Source organism: Hakea prostrata, chromosome 1 (genome assembly GCF_041222555.1).
Source record: "Hakea prostrata isolate BN-2017 chromosome 1, UWA_Hpros_2, whole genome shotgun sequence".
In the NCBI taxonomy this organism is placed as follows: domain Eukaryota; kingdom Viridiplantae; phylum Streptophyta; class Magnoliopsida; order Proteales; family Proteaceae; genus Hakea; species Hakea prostrata.
Window position 1 is genome coordinate 5,452,934 of NC_142600.1, and position 18,209 is coordinate 5,471,142.

General features: G+C 37.9%; 1 protein-coding gene across 1 annotated transcript in view; it reads left to right on the forward strand.

The window, feature by feature from the left end:
- The window catches only part of LOC149026921 (tetratricopeptide repeat (TPR)-containing protein), a 38,382-nt gene that overhangs the window by 4,932 nt on the left and 15,241 nt on the right, over positions 1 to 18,209 (forward strand). Inside the window, 5 exon segments of the mRNA XM_089157348.1 lie at positions 4,241 to 4,422; positions 4,645 to 4,840; positions 6,496 to 6,753; positions 9,164 to 9,310; positions 15,245 to 15,323. Of these exon segments, the coding sequence (XP_089013474.1) occupies positions 4,241 to 4,422; positions 4,645 to 4,840; positions 6,496 to 6,753; positions 9,164 to 9,310; positions 15,245 to 15,323 (862 nt within the window).

Below are 18,209 nucleotides of genomic sequence, written 5' to 3' on the forward strand. Positions count from 1 at the left end.
GCCATTGGTAGATCCAAAGCCGCTGGATATGCAACTCTGTAGGTTGGGTTTACCTGATCCACCCTCGCTGTTCTAATCTTCAGTGAGAGCAGGTTTCTTTTTGCTTGGCCAAAATTCTTTTTCACAAATTGCCCAGTGGGCTTCCTTGATTGTTGGGCCCATGCTCAAAAAACCATTAGAGCCATAAAGTTGTTGCCACTTTGCCAGCCCAATCATTTATTTATGTGGTTATCAAGCCAGAACTAATACTCATGCCCTAAAGATAGCCAGCTTGAAATTTGATCACATTTATAAAACAGTTCAGCTCCAAAAAGGGGAATGTCAATGTTCATTTGTTTTGTGGCAATCACTTTAGGATTAGGGGAATCCTTGTAAATCTACTAAGGCCTCTTTGTATGCTCTCTTAGAAACTCAAGTTAGCTTGGTAGTGCCCTTCAGATTGCTGCTTTGCTTTCCCCTCTTGGTCCTTCCTAGCAAATTACAACTGTAGCTGTCATGGTGTCTAGGCAGCATAGTTGTCATCCAAAGCACTTTGGGCAGTGAAAGCGCTAGATGGTATGGTGCCTACCGAGGGTCCAAGGCAAGACTTTTTTAGTGTAGATTCCCCTTCCCCACGCTTTTTCAACAGAAATACACCATACCTGGGGATTGACTTTTTCTATCTTTGGAATTTATGTTTTAGCTGTTTTCACTTTTTTTTTTGGATCAAATGGGTTTCTTATTAATAGCTTAAGTAAATGAAATATCATAAACTATGATATTTGGCACAAGTAAATGCCATAACCTGGTCTGTTACCAACTAAACCAGTGCGAGGTGCTCTATGGTAAGGAGACAACCACTTAGGTCCCTATAAATTGCACTTTGACAATTATGCTAAGTGATCAAAGGCAATTGGGGGTGGGGGGGTGGGGGTGGGAGGGGAAATCCTGAGGTGACACTAGTAAGATGACAAGACATTGCCTAGGTGGCCAAGGTGACAACAAAGTACCTGGACGTCAAGGCGTAACTATGATTACAACCACTAATACAAGAAAGGTTTTTCTATCATGAATATGAAACATTAATATATTCTCATAGTTCATTGATACTATCAGTGAGTCACCAATTCAAAAATGTAGTCTTTTGTAGAATTCAGCAGCTATCCTTAGATTTGTGCATCAATAATATCCCATGAAAAATCATCAGCAGGTTTAGTCTTCAAAAAGTGATTCTGTTGATCATGCGCAGTCAAAACCAACTTAATAACTTCCTACCATTGTTGAAAGCTGGTAGTCCTCTGTAGCTTCTTTTCAACAGTTCAGTTTGATGATGAGGAGATAACCACAGTTACTTCAGAATGCTTCAAACAAGTCTTTCATGTGTTTCTCATTTGGCCTTTGACCTGCTTCGTAATTCTGCTGTTCATTCTGATTCAATTGTTGTATTTGACACTGTTCTGTGGTGTGGAGTAGAGTTACACTACTTGGTAATCCCTGTACTGAACAATTGGAGGTGGGGTCGGTGGAGAAACTGTGAATCCTATACATGGAAAGAAACTGCTGCACTTTTACTGTTGCAATCGCTGCCAGATTTTAACCTTATTCAGTTGTCTGATACTTGATGAGGATACAATTCAACTGAGCCTTATCCCAGCTAAATTGGGTCAGCTGCATGATCCTATTTCATCACCTAGCCTTGTTCAAAATACAAGATCCTACTCCTGAGCTATGCATGTCTTCTTCTCACTACATCTGTAGTTTTAGACTTTTCCTATTTAATTTCCTATTTTCCAAGCATGGTTAAGAACTTGGTCTTCGACTGAGATTTTGGCAAGATCTTGCCGATTTTTTGTTGACCATCTCGGTGGCTCTTGGATAATGGATGGATCCGAAACTTGCTAGATAGGTTATTTTGGGCCTTTTGAATACATTGGCACTATCAGATGTTGAAAAAACCAAATTCAATATAGGAGTATGGCATAGAGGGAAGCTAGGACTGACATTTAATCTATTCTAGAAACTAGGAAATACATTTATGCCTTAGTCCAGTTGAGTAATTGAGTTTGTATTTCATTTACAAAACAATATTATTCATAAGTAAGCAAGTATCCTTCTATCTGAATCCAATAAAAGTAGTTAAAACAACTCAAATTCTAAAAGGAGATGAAGTCAACCCCCAATTCAAGAAAATTGAATTTTTGACCATAGGTACAATTTTCAACATTCTAATGTAGGGATTTTATCAAATTAAAAAATTTCATAAATTTTATTAAGGTTAATACATTGTTAGAAACCAAAAAATATGGTAAAATATTTATTTGTGTAGACATATTAGGGGAAAAAAATAAATTCATTCATTGCAAATGTTCTAATTGGAAGATCTTTTTAAACATCAAAACAAATGAATAGTTAACCGCTTTCTTGATTTACCATATTAAGATATATAAATTTTTAAGTTTGATAAATATGCCAATATCATATAACTGCAAGTTACACCTGTTCTTGAAAATCCAATCTTTTTTCATCTCTTCCTGAATTATGTGAATTTTTTCCCCTGTAGAATTTGATTTTTTGACTTATTTTATTGGATTCAAACTAGGGGTTTTGCGTTGTTTTGAATGATTTCTTGAGTAAGTTAAATATGAGCGATATTTAGCACCTATTGTGTGAATTTTTTTCCCTTGTAGAATTTGATTTTTTGACTAATTTTATTGGATTCAAGCTAGGGGTTTTGCGTTCTTTTAAATAATTTCTTGAGTAAGTTAAATATGAGTGGTATTCGGCATAAATATGTGTTGCCCATGTCTGCATAGGTATAATCAGGTGTCTTATCCTGCTTGCTGGCATGCATTAGTGTTTGTATACCATGGTTTGCCACCAGGATTTTGGTATCTTGCTTGAGTTACTGCAGTTTTGGGTTTTGAGTTTTAACTATATCAACAATCTGAGATATTACTGAGATTTTGGCTAGTTCTTGAATCATGTTTCCTACATGTTATTATAGTCGTCACTCTTAGGCTAGACCTCCAACCACCATGATAATGCAGCTGCCACCTCTTTCTGGTGTGCCGAGCTACACGGATGAACTTGCCAATCCCAGGCACTTAACAGTGGCAAAACTGCTGCACGCCCTTGAGTACCTCCGCTGCTGCAAATTGTCTGCCGAGCGAGATCTGTCTTTCCAAGTTTGAATTTTTCTTTTTTTCATTTAGCTTGGAAATCGGGTTGATCCATTGTCGCGATCCGCTCTAGTTACCTTTGTTTCTGCCTCTGGGGAGGGATAGAAACTTCATTTCTTTGAATCCCTCTGCAAAGTCGAGCTCCCCCCAATCATAATAAGTCCGGCACATAAGGAAAGACAAAGACTCTTCCTCTTGCTAACCGCCTTGTGACGGGAGGTTAGGAGTGAGTTAAGCCAATGCGTACAAATAGATAGACCAGGCTCCTCCTTTTATGTTGAGGTCAGTGTAAGTCTGTCTATGATGTTGAGTCTAGGTGGTGTTGAAGCTGGCTCATTCATGCTAGTCATCTGCTTCTTTCCCTGTCAGTGTTGCAGAAATCTCTGCCAATGTGTCATTGTGACTGGGCACTGATGTGGTGCGTCTCTTACAGTGAGCATCACTGATCTAAACAGAGCATATGTGGATGAATTGACCGCATGATTCCTCAGTTGATGCGGTTGAACTTATATATGGTTTGGATGAGGCTAAGTTGAGTTAGAAGCAACTACAAACCACCCACCTCTTTTCTTTTTTCGTGTGCCAAGCTTACAGTCACAGATAAAGAATTTGTATAATTACCTGGTTCTTTATTGCAAACCTTCTTAATCCATGGAAAATTATTTTTGGATAATTGTGCCGTTTATAACCTAAAATGATGGTGCCAAATATGAAGCTGATCCTCAGCCTACCAGGGTTGTACAGACTTCGACATATCCAATCCCAACCTGGTTTGGTTTCCTCCAGGCTGGGACTTGGTTGTTTCTGACTTGATCTGAATTTGGCAACATAATTGATCCTAATTTATTTTTATTCTATATTCAAAGGACACCATGAACTGTCTCTTTTCCCAAGCTTGTTATTGAATCTTGTTCAACTTAATGTTCTGATTGAGTTTTGGCTTGACATTTCCTTGTCCACCTATTGTAGTTGTGTTGATCTAAAACCTGTACTTATATTGGCATTTTCAGTGCCAATGGTATTGACATGAAGGTGCCTCATGCAGTTGGAGAGTAACTTGTACTGATTTCTTTGTGCTCTAGGCCATTAGCGTACTCAAAGAGGTTATTCGGCTGGCACCAAATTTGCCTGATTCATACCATATACTTGCCCTTGTTCACGACGCAATTGGTGATGGAAAGAAAGCATTGAACTTTTACATGATTCTTGCACATTTGTCACCAAAGGATCCCTCTATCTGGAAACTGCTTTTCACCAGGTCCATGTGAGTATTAATTTGACTTGCCTCATTCATGCTAAAAATTGTCTTAGATGTTTAGTAAGTTCTCATTTTTAACTTCCTAAGATAAGTTCTCACTTTTAACTTCCTAAGATAAGATAATATGTTGTTTTCCTGTATATTGTTGAGTAAAAGAACACTGCTTCTGTTTGTGTTGGGGAAAAGTGGCATTTCTTCCTGAGTGTTGTAGGCATTATTCTGTTGCAGAGATCAAGGGAATACTGGTCAGGCCAGGTACTGCCTCTCGAAAGCTATAACAGCAAATCCAGGGGATATTGATCTTAGGTTTCATCGTGCATTGCTACATATTGAGCTTGGGGATTATCAAAAAGCTGCAGAATCATATGAGCAAATATTAAAGCTAGATCCTGGGAAAGTTGAAGCACGCAAGATGGCTGCAAAGGTTTTGTATTTTATTTCATTTGGCTCTTTTCCGGAATATGTGTATGGGCTTGAGTTGTGTGTTTCTGTTTGTACCATACTCAATACGCTGTGTCCTTTTTGTATGATCGTAGACAATTTTTGTCAATGCAATCTGTGGCTACTGATGTATCAGTTTTACCTGTTATCCTTGTTGTTTGTGCATCTTGGTGCAAGCTTGCATCAATTTATTGGTTTAGGCCTTCAAAGCATGACCATTGTGATACATTTCTGGTAACGCTGGATTTTCACCGTTCCTTTTGAACTGGTAACAGGAGTTGAATGCTAACATCAGTATGGTCCTGTATTGGATGCATTTTGATTGTGAAGTTTGATTGGGCTAGAGCATTACTGATTTTTGGTCCTTGTGTGTTGATTGGGATACATTCTTGCCCTGATTTGTTTGTGAGCGAGAAATAGTTTTAAGGCTGGGAATTAAGAAGCTAGGAGAGGGAAACCTGTTCATGCTAGAGTGATATGTTTTTGGATTCTCAACATTTACTAGTTCAGGAGAAGTTTGGATCCTGGGAAAGTGGTCATTCCTTAAAAAATTATTGATTAGAAGTGTGGAGATCTGTTTTGTCGTTTCTTTTCCTGAGATTCTTTTCACACTCAAATGAATCGTGGTGTTGGCAGTGGGCATGGAGCTTATGATAGACATGAACCCCTTATTCTAATCCAACTCTGACTACAAAGAGGGATGGGAGAGTTAGGGGTGGTAATTGGCATATGAAATTTCTATCCTAGATTGTTCTTTTGCAACTGTCATCCGTTTTAAACATATGATTATTTCATTAAATACCAGTTTTTCAACTGGAACAAAAAAATGGTTAATAAACTTGCAAAATTTTCCCCTCTTAGGTTACGATCTCTTTCCAAGCTTGAGGTTAGTTTTGTAGGAGAGGAAGGTGTAGTAGACGTTTCGATCTATTTGCTGTGGTTAATTCTTTCACTGTTTTCTTCTAGTTGATTCTATCTCAGAGTTGGTACAGAGTCAATAGGCCAAGCCATACAGAATCAATGGACCAAACTGTATTTGCTTGATGAGTGAGCATGCCTTTGCTGCTGTTGGTGAGGAAGGCGTGAGATGTTTCGTTATCATTTTCTTTGGTTGATCTTTATTCATTACCATCAATTTTTTTGTCTATTTTGACTCTGCCTACCACTGATATGATTCTGGTTTGGTGCACTTCATGTTACTTGGGGCATTATGGACTCAAACCTTCACCTATACTGGAGTCAATGTCTCAAGTAACAAGTTGTGATCCTCTATCAAATGCATGAACTGGGCAGTAGACATGCTCCGCCAAAATTAGCTCCAACTGAACGTTTCATTTTCCATAACAGATGAGTAAAATGCTGTTTATGGTCAAAATATTGGAGCAGAATTGTTCTGATTTGTCATCCTAGTGAATGCAATTGAGTTAAACATATTCATTTAGTGCTACTATGCTTCTATCGTTCTGTTTTAAAGTTCATGAATTGTACACAGTATTACAACGCTATCTCATTGCTGACTATGCTGTTATCTTCCGTACTTATTCTGAAACACCATTATTGATGCTCCAACTTTCAACCGGTGCATTTTATGTACCTAACCACAGGATTTGACTTTGTATTCTTTCCCCTTCTCTCCAGATGTACCAGAAATGCGGTCAGTATGAACAAGCTGTTCGAACTCTGGAGGATCACATGAAGGATTGTCAAACTCAAACTGATTTGGAGGTGGTTGATCTTCTAGTTTCCATACTCATGAAAAATAATGCACACATTGAAGCTCTTCAGCAGATTGAGCATGCACGTTCAGCTTACCACTCTCCAGAGGAATTTCCATTACACCTAAATGTCAAGGCTGGAATTTGTGAAGTTCATTTGGGTAATTTGGACAAGGCCGAGGTTTGTTGCATCCAACTTGTAACTGAGCTCAAGTGCTTATCCATTGAATCCCACACTCAAATCATTTCTACTATTGCACTTCTTAGCTTTATTAAGAAAAATGAGCTTGGGGCAGGCCTAAAATAACCATAGGAGAAATTGTAAAGAAGGACATGCTAGTCTTCTATGTCTTGTTCCAAGTTTGACTTTAGACACAGTCTATTTGAAGGTGAGGACCCATTACCTGATGGTCCTGATCTCATTTAGCTGAGATCTCCTGACTTGCTGGGCTGTGCCTCTTTCCTCGTACTTTTCTTTTTCGTTTCCCACCTCCCTAATGCATCTCCTTTCTTCTTCTTCTTCTTTTTCTTTTCTTTTTGGTGGGTTTTCCTTATTTGGCCTAAGGGAAGACCAGAGAGCAGAGGGGATAAATTTGATGATTAGGTTGGAAGGGTGGGAAGAGGGTTGTGGAAAGATTAGTCTGAAGGGAGAAAAACTCATATTGAAGATATTAGGGACAGGAATGTGATTAGCCTTGTAAGAGAGAATGATTGCTCAGAGGCAATGGGTTTTAAGGGAAAATCAAAGAGCCGAGTGGATGAAGTAATGAGGTTGGAAGGAGGGAGGGGGAGTAAGGGTTGAAGAGAGACTGGAAGTAGGAGACGGCTCTATGCTTGATATACAGGGTGGATGTGTAAAGGAGTCGTCTTAGCTAAGGGAAAAGTGATGGACTTACCCTTGAAGCAAGCTTCCAAGGAGGTGAAAAATATGCCGATTTGGAGTTGCCATTTCCCAGGCATTAGAATTTTAATGTGAGATTTTTGATGGACGGAAGTTTCTACTTCATAGGAAAAGGAGAAAAAGTCAGCGAGGGTTATCTTTTTTTTTTCCTCCACATGCAAGAAGAGGGTTGTGGATATCAAATTTTGTATCAAAGAGAGATGAGAGATGAGTGCGGCAGGTTGAAACTTGGGAGTAGATATTGCTGAAAGAGGAGGAATTCCTGGCTGCCTTGGTATTATGAAGCTTTAGGCATAAGCAAGGAGAGGCGTGGAGAAACATTGGACGGGCTTGTCCCAAGCATCATGGACAGTGGAGGAGAATTAAGATGAGAGACCCACATGTCGAAGAATTCAAAAGGTTTGGTGCAAATAACGAATAAGATAGGATCTGAAGTGGGCAAGGGCAGTGGTTGGATAGATTAGGAAGAAGGAATTATGTTTTGGATTGGGGAGGGAGTAGAGCCAGGCTTTGTTAAAAAGGAACCTATAAATTTTGTTAGGGCCAGATCACCTGCTGTTCCAAGTTAAGGAAGTGGCAATCCAATGGAGAGACATTTACACTAATGCCTTTAAGAGTTAAGACATTCAGTAAATTCCTTGACCACGGAGAGGTTAAGAGGAGGAATTTTGTTTTGGAGTTGGGGAGGGAGTAGAGCCAGGCTTTGTTAAAAAGGAACCTATAAATTTTGTTAGGGCCAGATAACCTGTTGTTCCAAGTTAAGGAAGTGGCAATCCAATGGAGAGACATTTACACTAATGCCTTTAAGACATTCAGTAAATTCCTTGACCACGGAGAGGTTAAGAGGACTGCTACCAGATTTTTTGTCTGAAGTGGGCTACATTAAAACCCCCAGCTATCCCTCAAGGAGGCAAGGACTTGTGATGGAGGAGATAAAGTTAAGATCAGTCTGGAGAGGGGTGCACTCAAGGTCTTGGTTGAGAGCATAGATGATTGAGAAGTGGAAAAAAGATGGGAAGTTGGGTAGGGAAAGATGAAGACAAAGAAATCGCGAGGATGAGCAAGATGGGGAGATAGAGAGTTTGGAGGGTTCCCAAACAAACAAAATGTGTCCGTTGAACAAGTGGTTGTAATTGTAAAGGAAGGACCAAGAAGGGGCAATTTAGGATAGAATACGAGGGGCATTGGTGAGAAGGACCTGAGTTTGAAGGAGAGCATTGAAGAAGCTTTTGAGAAGCGAATTAATTGTTTAATGGCTGCTTGATTAGCCTGGGAGATGAGACACCAAAAATTTCAGATGAAGGCATCAGACATGGGGAGAGGGGATCAAGAAGACAGCAGGGGATGTGGGAGGCTTTATGTGGTTTTGCAATATCTTGATTTCGCATATTGTCTCATGTCTCATCTCATTGCTCAACCCTGTTTTCCCATTTTGTACCTTGTGTTTTGTTCAGTTTGATGTTGTGATCCCATTTAACTGGAGTAAGGTTGAGTTTGTTGTTTTATGATGGACTTCTTGCATTCTATACCTCTTGCTTATGGTAGTTGCATTGACATGTATCTCTGCATTTCAGAATTAATCAAGTCTCTGCATATAGCTGTCGATGTATTCATACTGGATTTGTTCTTGATAATAGGGTTAAAAAAAATACTTCCACCATTTTTCTGAACATTTTTAAATTTTTTCTAGATTCTTTTCAGGGGTTTACAAGAGGAGCTTACTGATGATCATCCTAAGTTGATGAGTGATGTTGCCAATTCATTTATGGATTGTGGTCAGTATGAATCTGCCTTGAAGTATTACTGCATGCTTGATGCAACTGGTGCGAATGACCTTGTAAGTAGAAGCAAAGTGATTATTTACTATGTCTCTTTCCTTTTCCTCTTTCTCTCTCTCTCTCTCTCTCTCTCTCTCTCTCTCTCTCTTTTCCCTTGTTTTTTGGGTGGAGATTTTGTGGTGGTGGTGGTACTGTGAGATGAGATTATACTAATACCATTTTGCTGAACATTTGTATTATTTATGGGAATTGTTAACTTTGAACTTCTCATGGATTGCATATATGAACTCAACTTGATTGCATATTGGTAACATGGTTAGGCATATTCGGGGTCGACACTGCTCTCATAATTTATTGTTGGAAATAGGATAGTGCTTTTACTAATTATATTGACGACAATGGATATTTGTTTGTCTCAATTTGCAAGAACAAAATCTTATTCATTTGTCCATAACTGTAAATCTGTACATAAGTTTTGAGCTTGTAAAGTGTTGTAGTGTAGATAAAGTTAAGATCAAAAGAACAAAATGTCCTCAAAACAGAAAATCTTTCTTCCTTGAACTACATCAGTAACCTTTTGCGACGTGGCCCTAAGAAACAAAAGCAAAAAGAGAATATGTAAAAACCTTTTATGCAAATGTCTGACCTGTAATTTACCAGTCAAGGAAAGGTAACTGGGACCAAAGAAATCTCTGGAAAGTTCACTGAATTAAATAATAATCTAAAGGTCTTCCAGGCTGCATCCACAGTGTTAGAAAACAAGCTTTAAACAATCAAAATAGCAGTTGAACTTGAACAGAGAAAAGAGAGAAGAAGAAGAAGAGAAGAGAGATGAAGAACCAGTAGAAAAGACCTGCGATTCTTAGCTAAAGAGTCTAGAATCACAGAGAACTTTTATTTATAGCTTCTAATGAATCTCATACAACTTGAGAGACAAGTAATTGCCCTCTAGAAGAAGGAAACAAAATATTACAGTTTTAGTAACTTCCTAACTCCTAAATAGAAAGTTCTGAAAATAGAAACTACCACCAAAATAGAAACTATGCTTTCTAAAAAATTCCCAAAACTTATGTAGCAAGATTCCCACATTAGAAATAGAAAATATAATCAAAACAACGGCAAAATACTGTTCACGTAAACAGTAAAAGCTGTTTTTACTGTTCACGTGAACAGTAAAATTCCTATTTATGTATACTTCAACACACAGTGTTGCTTTATTCTCTTTTGTTCTCTCATCTTCATCATTGCTAAAAATGGCTGTTTCTTCTTCCAATGGGAAATTTGAAGTTGCCAATACAAAAACGGAGCCAAAAACTTGTTCGTGAAATTTTGAAGTAACCACAAGGGCACTGTATCGTGTAGCCAATTGGTTGATCTCAGGGAGATATTGCATTTTATTTTAATCACTTGAAGTAACACTAGATTGAGATGGAATTTTTTTTTTGGGTGAATTAGTTAAAGTAAACTAACGGTCCTAACACATTCGTACTATGAAATTGGAATTTGGAATGAAAATAAGAAAAACCTAGCTATTCATCATCTAAGAAAGAAAATAAAGCAAGGATAAACAAACACAATAATAAAATAATGGGTCTCAAATTAGAGAGGGACGACTATAGGCATCTCTAGTTAGAATTCATTGGGGGAAGGGGAACAATAATAATAACTAAATAGAAATAATTTAATAATAGCAACGACCAATAAATAAAATTGGATCTCTAAATAGAGAGGCACAACTATAGCTATCCCTAATTAGGATCCGCTAGGGAGGGGAAGGAATAATAATAACTGAATAGAAAGAATTTAATAATAATAAAGAACAATAAATAAATTGGATATCTAACTAGAGAGAGGCACGACTATAGGCATCTCTAATTAGCATCCATTGAGGAAGGCCGAAGAGGAAGCAATAATGATAACTGGACAGAAATAATTTAATAATAACCAAGAACGGTAAAGAAATTGAATCTCTAACTAGAGAGAGGCACGACTATAGGCATCTCTAACTAGGATCCATTGGGGAAGAGGAAGCAATAATGATAAATAAACAGAAAGAATTTAATAATAACAAAGGCCAATAAATAAATTGCATCTCTAACTAGAGAGAGGCACGACTGTTGGCATGTCTTATTAGGTTCCATTGGGAAAGGGGAAGCAATAATATGACGTCTAAAAAAAATTAAAAAAATTAAGAATGACAAATAGATAGAAGCAGGAATTAGAGGGGGGGGGGGAGAAGATGATTCTTAATCTTGAATAACAAAACTTGCTTGATGTGAAATTCTACCAACCCTAACAACCACATTTGAACAAAACCAAATTTAAAGTTTCTAGACTTTGAGAAAGATAAATCATATGAAGAAAATCTTGTACTTGAAAGAAACTTTGAATTTGCATTGATAAAGCTAAGGGTTACACTTTGCTTGAATGCAAAAGAACAACTCTATAGAAAGCTAATTCCATTAGCAAAAATTACAATCGATTGAATTCCTAAAAATCAAGCCTAAGAAAATAAAAATAGCAATAGAAAACTAGAGAGAAAAGTGTAAAAGAAATGATAAAGAGAAGTGAACTATGAATTACTAAAAGGGGTGGTATGAGGTTTAAATAGAAGAAAGACTTGGGGTTTGATCTGGGGTTTTAATCAATTAAGGATTAGGACTGAATAATAGGAGGAAAAAGAAAGAGAAGTAGTAAAGGGTAAAGACAGAGATAAGAGAGGAGAGAGAATATTACAATAATAATTTTTTTCTTTCTTAAAACAAGTTATAATTCTAACTTGGACCGAAATGGTTTTTTGGCTTTATTTCTCTATTTTGATCTCAGATTGAATTTCTCTAAGAACTAAAGTTGCACCATTTTACGTTATGGACGAGATGAGGCCAATATCCAATATCATCTGATAAACTTCTACTTTGGAAAATTACATTTCTGCCCTTGTACTATTCTTTGCAGTTTTAGGTCGTTGATGTGCACGAAAGCTTGGGCGTCTTAGTTGTAGATGGCTTTATCATAAAATCGTCGTCTTCCTCCATTTAGCATTTTTCTATCCATTGTCCTTTACCTGCAAATTATAGAAAAAGATACCTAAGTAGCTTCATTTCTAAGTATGTTAAAATGTATGTTTCATGCCCTAAGATTTCACACATAAATGGGCTCATCACTTGGTCCAATGGAAAATATAAAGTTGCCAATGTGAAGATGAGGGTTTGGTCTGCAGTTGTCCTTTTTTTCATGTGAAAATAGGCTGAATACCTTGGACTATGTTCATTCCACTGCATCTGATTTTATGAAAGCTGGACTTACTCCTGTTATGAACTTTCTTTATCTAGTTCTTTTGAGTACCCAAGGGACTAGGGTTTTCCAATGAAAATATGGGGATCACAGAGAGTAGGGTTCCAAACCAGAATAATCTTTGAAAGTAACAGAAGAAATAGCAACTCTCAGACTAGAAACTTAGAGAATAAGAGAACTGATTTTGGACCAGATTTAGAAAATCCATTGGATGAGAGGTCACAATGTATGGAGATGCTGTATAGGATGGTCATCAAATTTTCTGGCTATATGGCAAGAGTTACCACTTGCAGAAAGGATTGATCACAGTAAGGTGGACGTGGTGGTTTTGAAAGGGATTGGCACCAGTTTGCTTAACTGCCAAATCAGATTGGGAAGTCATCCGTTAGAAAGCACAGGTGAGTTTGCATTGGTGGAAGGTGGTGTGGTTTGCTCATAATATCCCTAGATGCTCTAGGGATGCCTTGTCGACTAGGGAAATCTGCTAAAAAGGAATATATCAGTACAATCTAATTGTCATTTTTTGTGCATGGGTTGAAAGTAGGAACCACTTTTTCTTTCGTTGTCAGTTTAACACCTTGGCATGGAAAGCTATCTTTAAAATGGTAACTGATGAAAGAAGGGCAATAGGTTGTCTGATGCAGCTGTCTTGGTAAGGAACTATATGGAGGAAAAGGAGGAATGGAGTTATCATGAAGCTGGCATTATGTGCGACTGTGCATCACCTTTACATTGAGAGGAATTATCGGATCAAGGATAAAACCAGGACAGCAGAGCAGGTAACATAGTTTTTAAGGCATCTGGCCGCCCTCTAGGGCTGTAAGGCAACCGTTGCCTTATTGTGAGGTCATAAGGCGGTTGCCTTAGGAGCCTCGGACCCTAAGGTGAGCGCCTTTTTTTTATTATTTAAAAAAAACCAAATCAATGATGCCAAATTGAAGGCAGAGAATCAATTGGCAATTAAAACCTAATGATCCATAATTAGTAACCTATTCCAATTTAAAAAATAGCATGTTGAAGCCTAATGATCTCTACCTAGGACCTTGTTTGCTGAAAAACCAATTTTCTTCATTACTGTTTCGTCTTTTTCAGAATAGAAGGTTCATTTGCCAAAATAAAAAAAGAATAGAAGCTCCATTATCATCAAGACAGATGAATGCATCAATATATACCATATAGGATGACTCGGATATGATCTTTTTCTTTTCCAAAATACATGTTCATTTAGAATCACAGCCAAAATTTCACCTAAAATGCCTCGAAACGCCTCGACCCCCTCAAAGTGCCTCGGAGGGTGCCTTGTCGACTCATCGCCTCAACTAGCCTAAATCGCCTCACATTGCCTCATCGCCTCATCGCCGTGACAACTATGGCAAGTAATTACAACCATTATGGATTATGTTAAGGTAACATGTGCTACTCTATGCATTGCTACTGAGAGAACTATCTGGGCTGTTTATATAGTTGAGAAGTGGAATATTCAGTCTGTTTGGTTGTATAGCACTTTGCTCCTGCTTTAGGCCTCCTAAAAGTATTATCTCATTGCATTCTGATGGAGCTCTAGTAAATTCAACAATCTCATATGGTGGGGTTCTAAGGAATAATCTGGCTGTCCTATTATAGCATATGCTGGTAGAAGGGAACAGTTATCGGTATTGCCAATGGAATTGGAAGCCATAATTGGGGGATTCAACTGTGCTCTCGAGCAGGATATTTGGAGCTATCCATCAGATCTGATTCTGAATTAGCAGTAGATGTGCTTAATGGGTCTATCCAAGGGCCTTAGAAGTGTCAAGCTATAAAATGGAGAATTTGTAACAGGTAGATATGCTGATTGCTGACACAGGTGGAATTTAGCCATGTATGGAGAGAACTAAACCAGCCAGCATATTGCATGACACAGATTCAGAGAGGGCAGCATCAAGTGAGATGGGGATCCTGTTGCTTTTCCTAAAAAAGCTAGTTGATCTGATACAATGGGATGCGGCAGCATGCCAGCACATGTGTAAGGGATGTAATTGAGCTTATTTTCCTATTTGGGTAGTGGTTAAGAGGGGATGCCCTCCTTGTATGCATTCTCCTTACCCCTCTATATAGGGGTTCTATGAGAATGCATTTTTTTATAAAAATATCTAACTTGTAAAAAAAAAAAAAATCTAAAAAAAGCAATTTTCAAAATTAATACTCAATGATTGCAGAAACTAATGGGGATAGAAGCACGAATGGTTCAGCCAACAACCAGAACCTGAACAAAGGGTTGAAGGCTTCCGCACAAGCAGTGCCCTTGGGCAATTTTCCTATGCAACCTTTCCCCCAGTAATTTTTGCTGAGAGACTGTTTGATGCCTTGAACTTAGGCTACAACTGTGGCCCACCAACCTTTGCACCAGGTTGGGCAATCATTTCCAGCTTCATCAATCTTGATAAAGTCATTTTATTCCTTCTCATGAAAATCTCTTATGTGGACTTTCATCTTGTAATTTTGTAAGCTTAAATTCTCAAGTAATCAGGTTGTAGTTTGTTTTCTTTTGTGTTTTGATTGATTGGATTCCTTTTTTTTCTTTTCAAAAAAAATTAATCTTGTTCCTTACATCATTTGAGGCTTTCAGTCTTTGCTGTGTTTTTTTGTTGGTTTTATTGCATTATTTAGGTTGATACTCATTGCTGCAAAGGACTTATGTTATATCAAACTTATTCCAGGGTTTCCTACATTTTAAGATTGCTCAGTGTTACTTATCATTGAACAGAAAAGTACAAGCAATTCCATTCTTCCGTAAAGGTCAGTCAGATTTGAGTTTATGGGTTCTGATGAAACCAGAATTTTGCAATGGGATTATGTTATTTTCATTTCATGAGTTCCCCCCCTCCCCAAGATTGTACAACTTCTCATGTTGAACACAAGTGTCCGAATTTTGTTTGACCTGGAATTCTGCAAATGACTCAAAATTTGGTCCATTTTGCAGGTCAACTTGGTGCCCAATCATAAGATTTTGCCCTAAGACTTCTTATTGTGCCTACTGATACATGTTTAACTTGGTGTGTGTGTGTGGGTGGGGGGGGGGGAATAATCCAGAAGTGTAGTTTTGCTTTGAATTTATAGACATAATTTATGATGGCCACGTGAGTAGTTGGAAGGAGAAGGAGAGATTGAATTTAGAGGTTTTCCTTAGGATCCAAATATAACTGGTGGGGGTAGTGATCATGCTTGGAACTGACGACATAGACGGGGTAATGAAGGAGACCATGTGGGCAGCATTCTCCAAGACAAACATTTGGTGCCTACCAGTCTCTCCCAAGAAGACCTAATTCTCAGACCTGACAATCCAACCATCAATTCTGTCCTGGAATAACCCTCTGCCATGATCAGGAACTTGATCCGAGCCCCTTCCCTAAATTATTGAACTCTAGAAACCCTAACTCTTAAGTTATAGATTGTGAGTTGGTTTTGATTTTGGATCTTGGAAGAACTGGCTCCTAGTTGATCTCCTGTCAACCTTGGATTATATTACATGGGGATCTTTATTTCTACTCACACTCCTATGCATACCGTCACAGATGCTGATTAGCATGTCCCCTGTGTGACTGCAAGTTGACATTTACCTGTTGTTCCTTGGTTGGAGGAACTCTAGTGACCTAGCGTAGTAAGAAACAAGATAAGGTTACTTCTTACTCGTTCAAGTGTCACAATAGAGTCTGTTCCATGCCACATGGCATATGTGACTGTCATGCTTAAAAACCTTTTGCAGGGCTATGGTATTATCCCTACCTATCCCATGACACTGAACTGAGATAGTAAGTCTGCTATTAGCATCTCCCACAATCTAGTTGAGTGTAAAACACCGAAACATGTGGATATTGATGTTCATTTTATCAAAGAGAAACCTGATCTAGGGTCACCTGCATAATTGCATTTTGTTTGTTCAATCTGGTGAATATCTGGTGAACAGTCAGCTTATGTCTGCCCAAAGTAGTAGTAAGGTTTTCCATTATATTTTGTTTAATTTTAACATGTGTGACTTCTATATACGAACTTGAGGGGGAGTGTTATAGCGTGGGGTTAAAGTGCGTTTTATATATCTTTGCATTGATGCTTTGTTCTGAGGTTGTCCTTGTAATTTTCTTTTTCTTCCTTGACCAAGAATCAAGATCTTGGTTTTGAGGTTAGTTTTGACCAGCCAGAAACCAAGATATGGCCGAGATGGGTTGAAACCATGTCAAAACTAGGGATTTTCATGGAGTGAAATTCAACATGTGATGAGCTGGTCAAAACTGATTGAAACCATCAATACTGGTTGAAACTACTGAAAATTGTTGAAGCTACCAAAATTTCTGAAATGTCGTTGAAATTTGTTGAAACATGGGGACTTAAAACTAACCCATGGTTTCATCTCATTTTCTTGGGAAATGGAGGTTTAACTGAAATTTCAGCCCATCTCGGTTGAAACTTGAACTATGCTTGTGACTCAAGTCATAATTCTCCAAATCATTTCCATCAGATCTTTAGAGGGATCTTGATTTGCTTCTCTTCAACCAGGGGATATGCCTCTACTTTGGTCATTTAATTCATATATTCAGTCTTGTTTTCCTTTTAACTCTTTTTATCTTCATCTGGTTCCTCTTTCTATTCATCTTTAGCTGCTTCTTCTAGAACTTTGATATAACTTCAACCTTTTGATTGAACTCTTCAGAGGCATTGTAATACCTTTTTTAATTTAGTGATTATAATATTTAATTCGTAGTAGCTAGTAATAGACATGTTGATCAACCTTTATGTAAAACTTTGAGTATAACTTCAACCTTTTCCCATTCTCTTGTTCCTAGAGTGATCTAACTCAACTCTGGGGTTAGGATTCTTCAAAATATTGCCCTAAAGTTTAGGGTTAGCCCAGAATCTTCCAGCAAATAACCGCCAAAATTGTAATGGGTTGATCTAAGGTAACTAGTAATACTAATGGAAAGGTATATGGGTTGCTAGGGAAAAGTTAGGGTTTTACTAAATTCAAATGGGATGATCTTGAGAGACAAAAGATACCCTAGGATTGACATAAAATGGAGTGGGATAATTTGGGATTGATTTGGTAAGGTTTAGGGAAGATTGTGGGGATGATTCTTGGATGAAACAATTGATAAAGAGAGTTTTAGGGTTTTGGGACTGGATCTTGGGTAGGGTTTTGAAGATCTTGTTAACTCTTTCTTTTCTTTCTTTTTCTTTTTGTTTTCTGTTTTTCTGGTTGCTACAAGTCAGAAAGGGGAGGGAGAGGGAGCTGGGAGAGAAAGAGAAGGGGGGGGGGGGGTTCATGTGAACCCAATTTTAGGGTTAGGGTTTCTAGGATGATTTCCCTAAAATTAAGGGTTTGTGCAGAATCTTCCAACTAATAATCCTAAAATTTTATGCTTATGGGGAGGTTTGGATGTTTATGGATTCCTAAGGAAATTATGGGAAGATCCTAGAGACAAGTTAGGATTGATATGGATTTTTGACAAACTCCTAGGTGATGGTTTGTATTAGCCATAATATGACCGTTGGAGATCTTTGAAGATTATGTTAGAGATAATATGACCGTTGGAGATCTTTGGAGAATATGACTGTTGCAAACTATATATGATAGAATTGAAATTCAAATCCTCATCCCATACATGTTTTCCCTTTATGTATTATCCCATA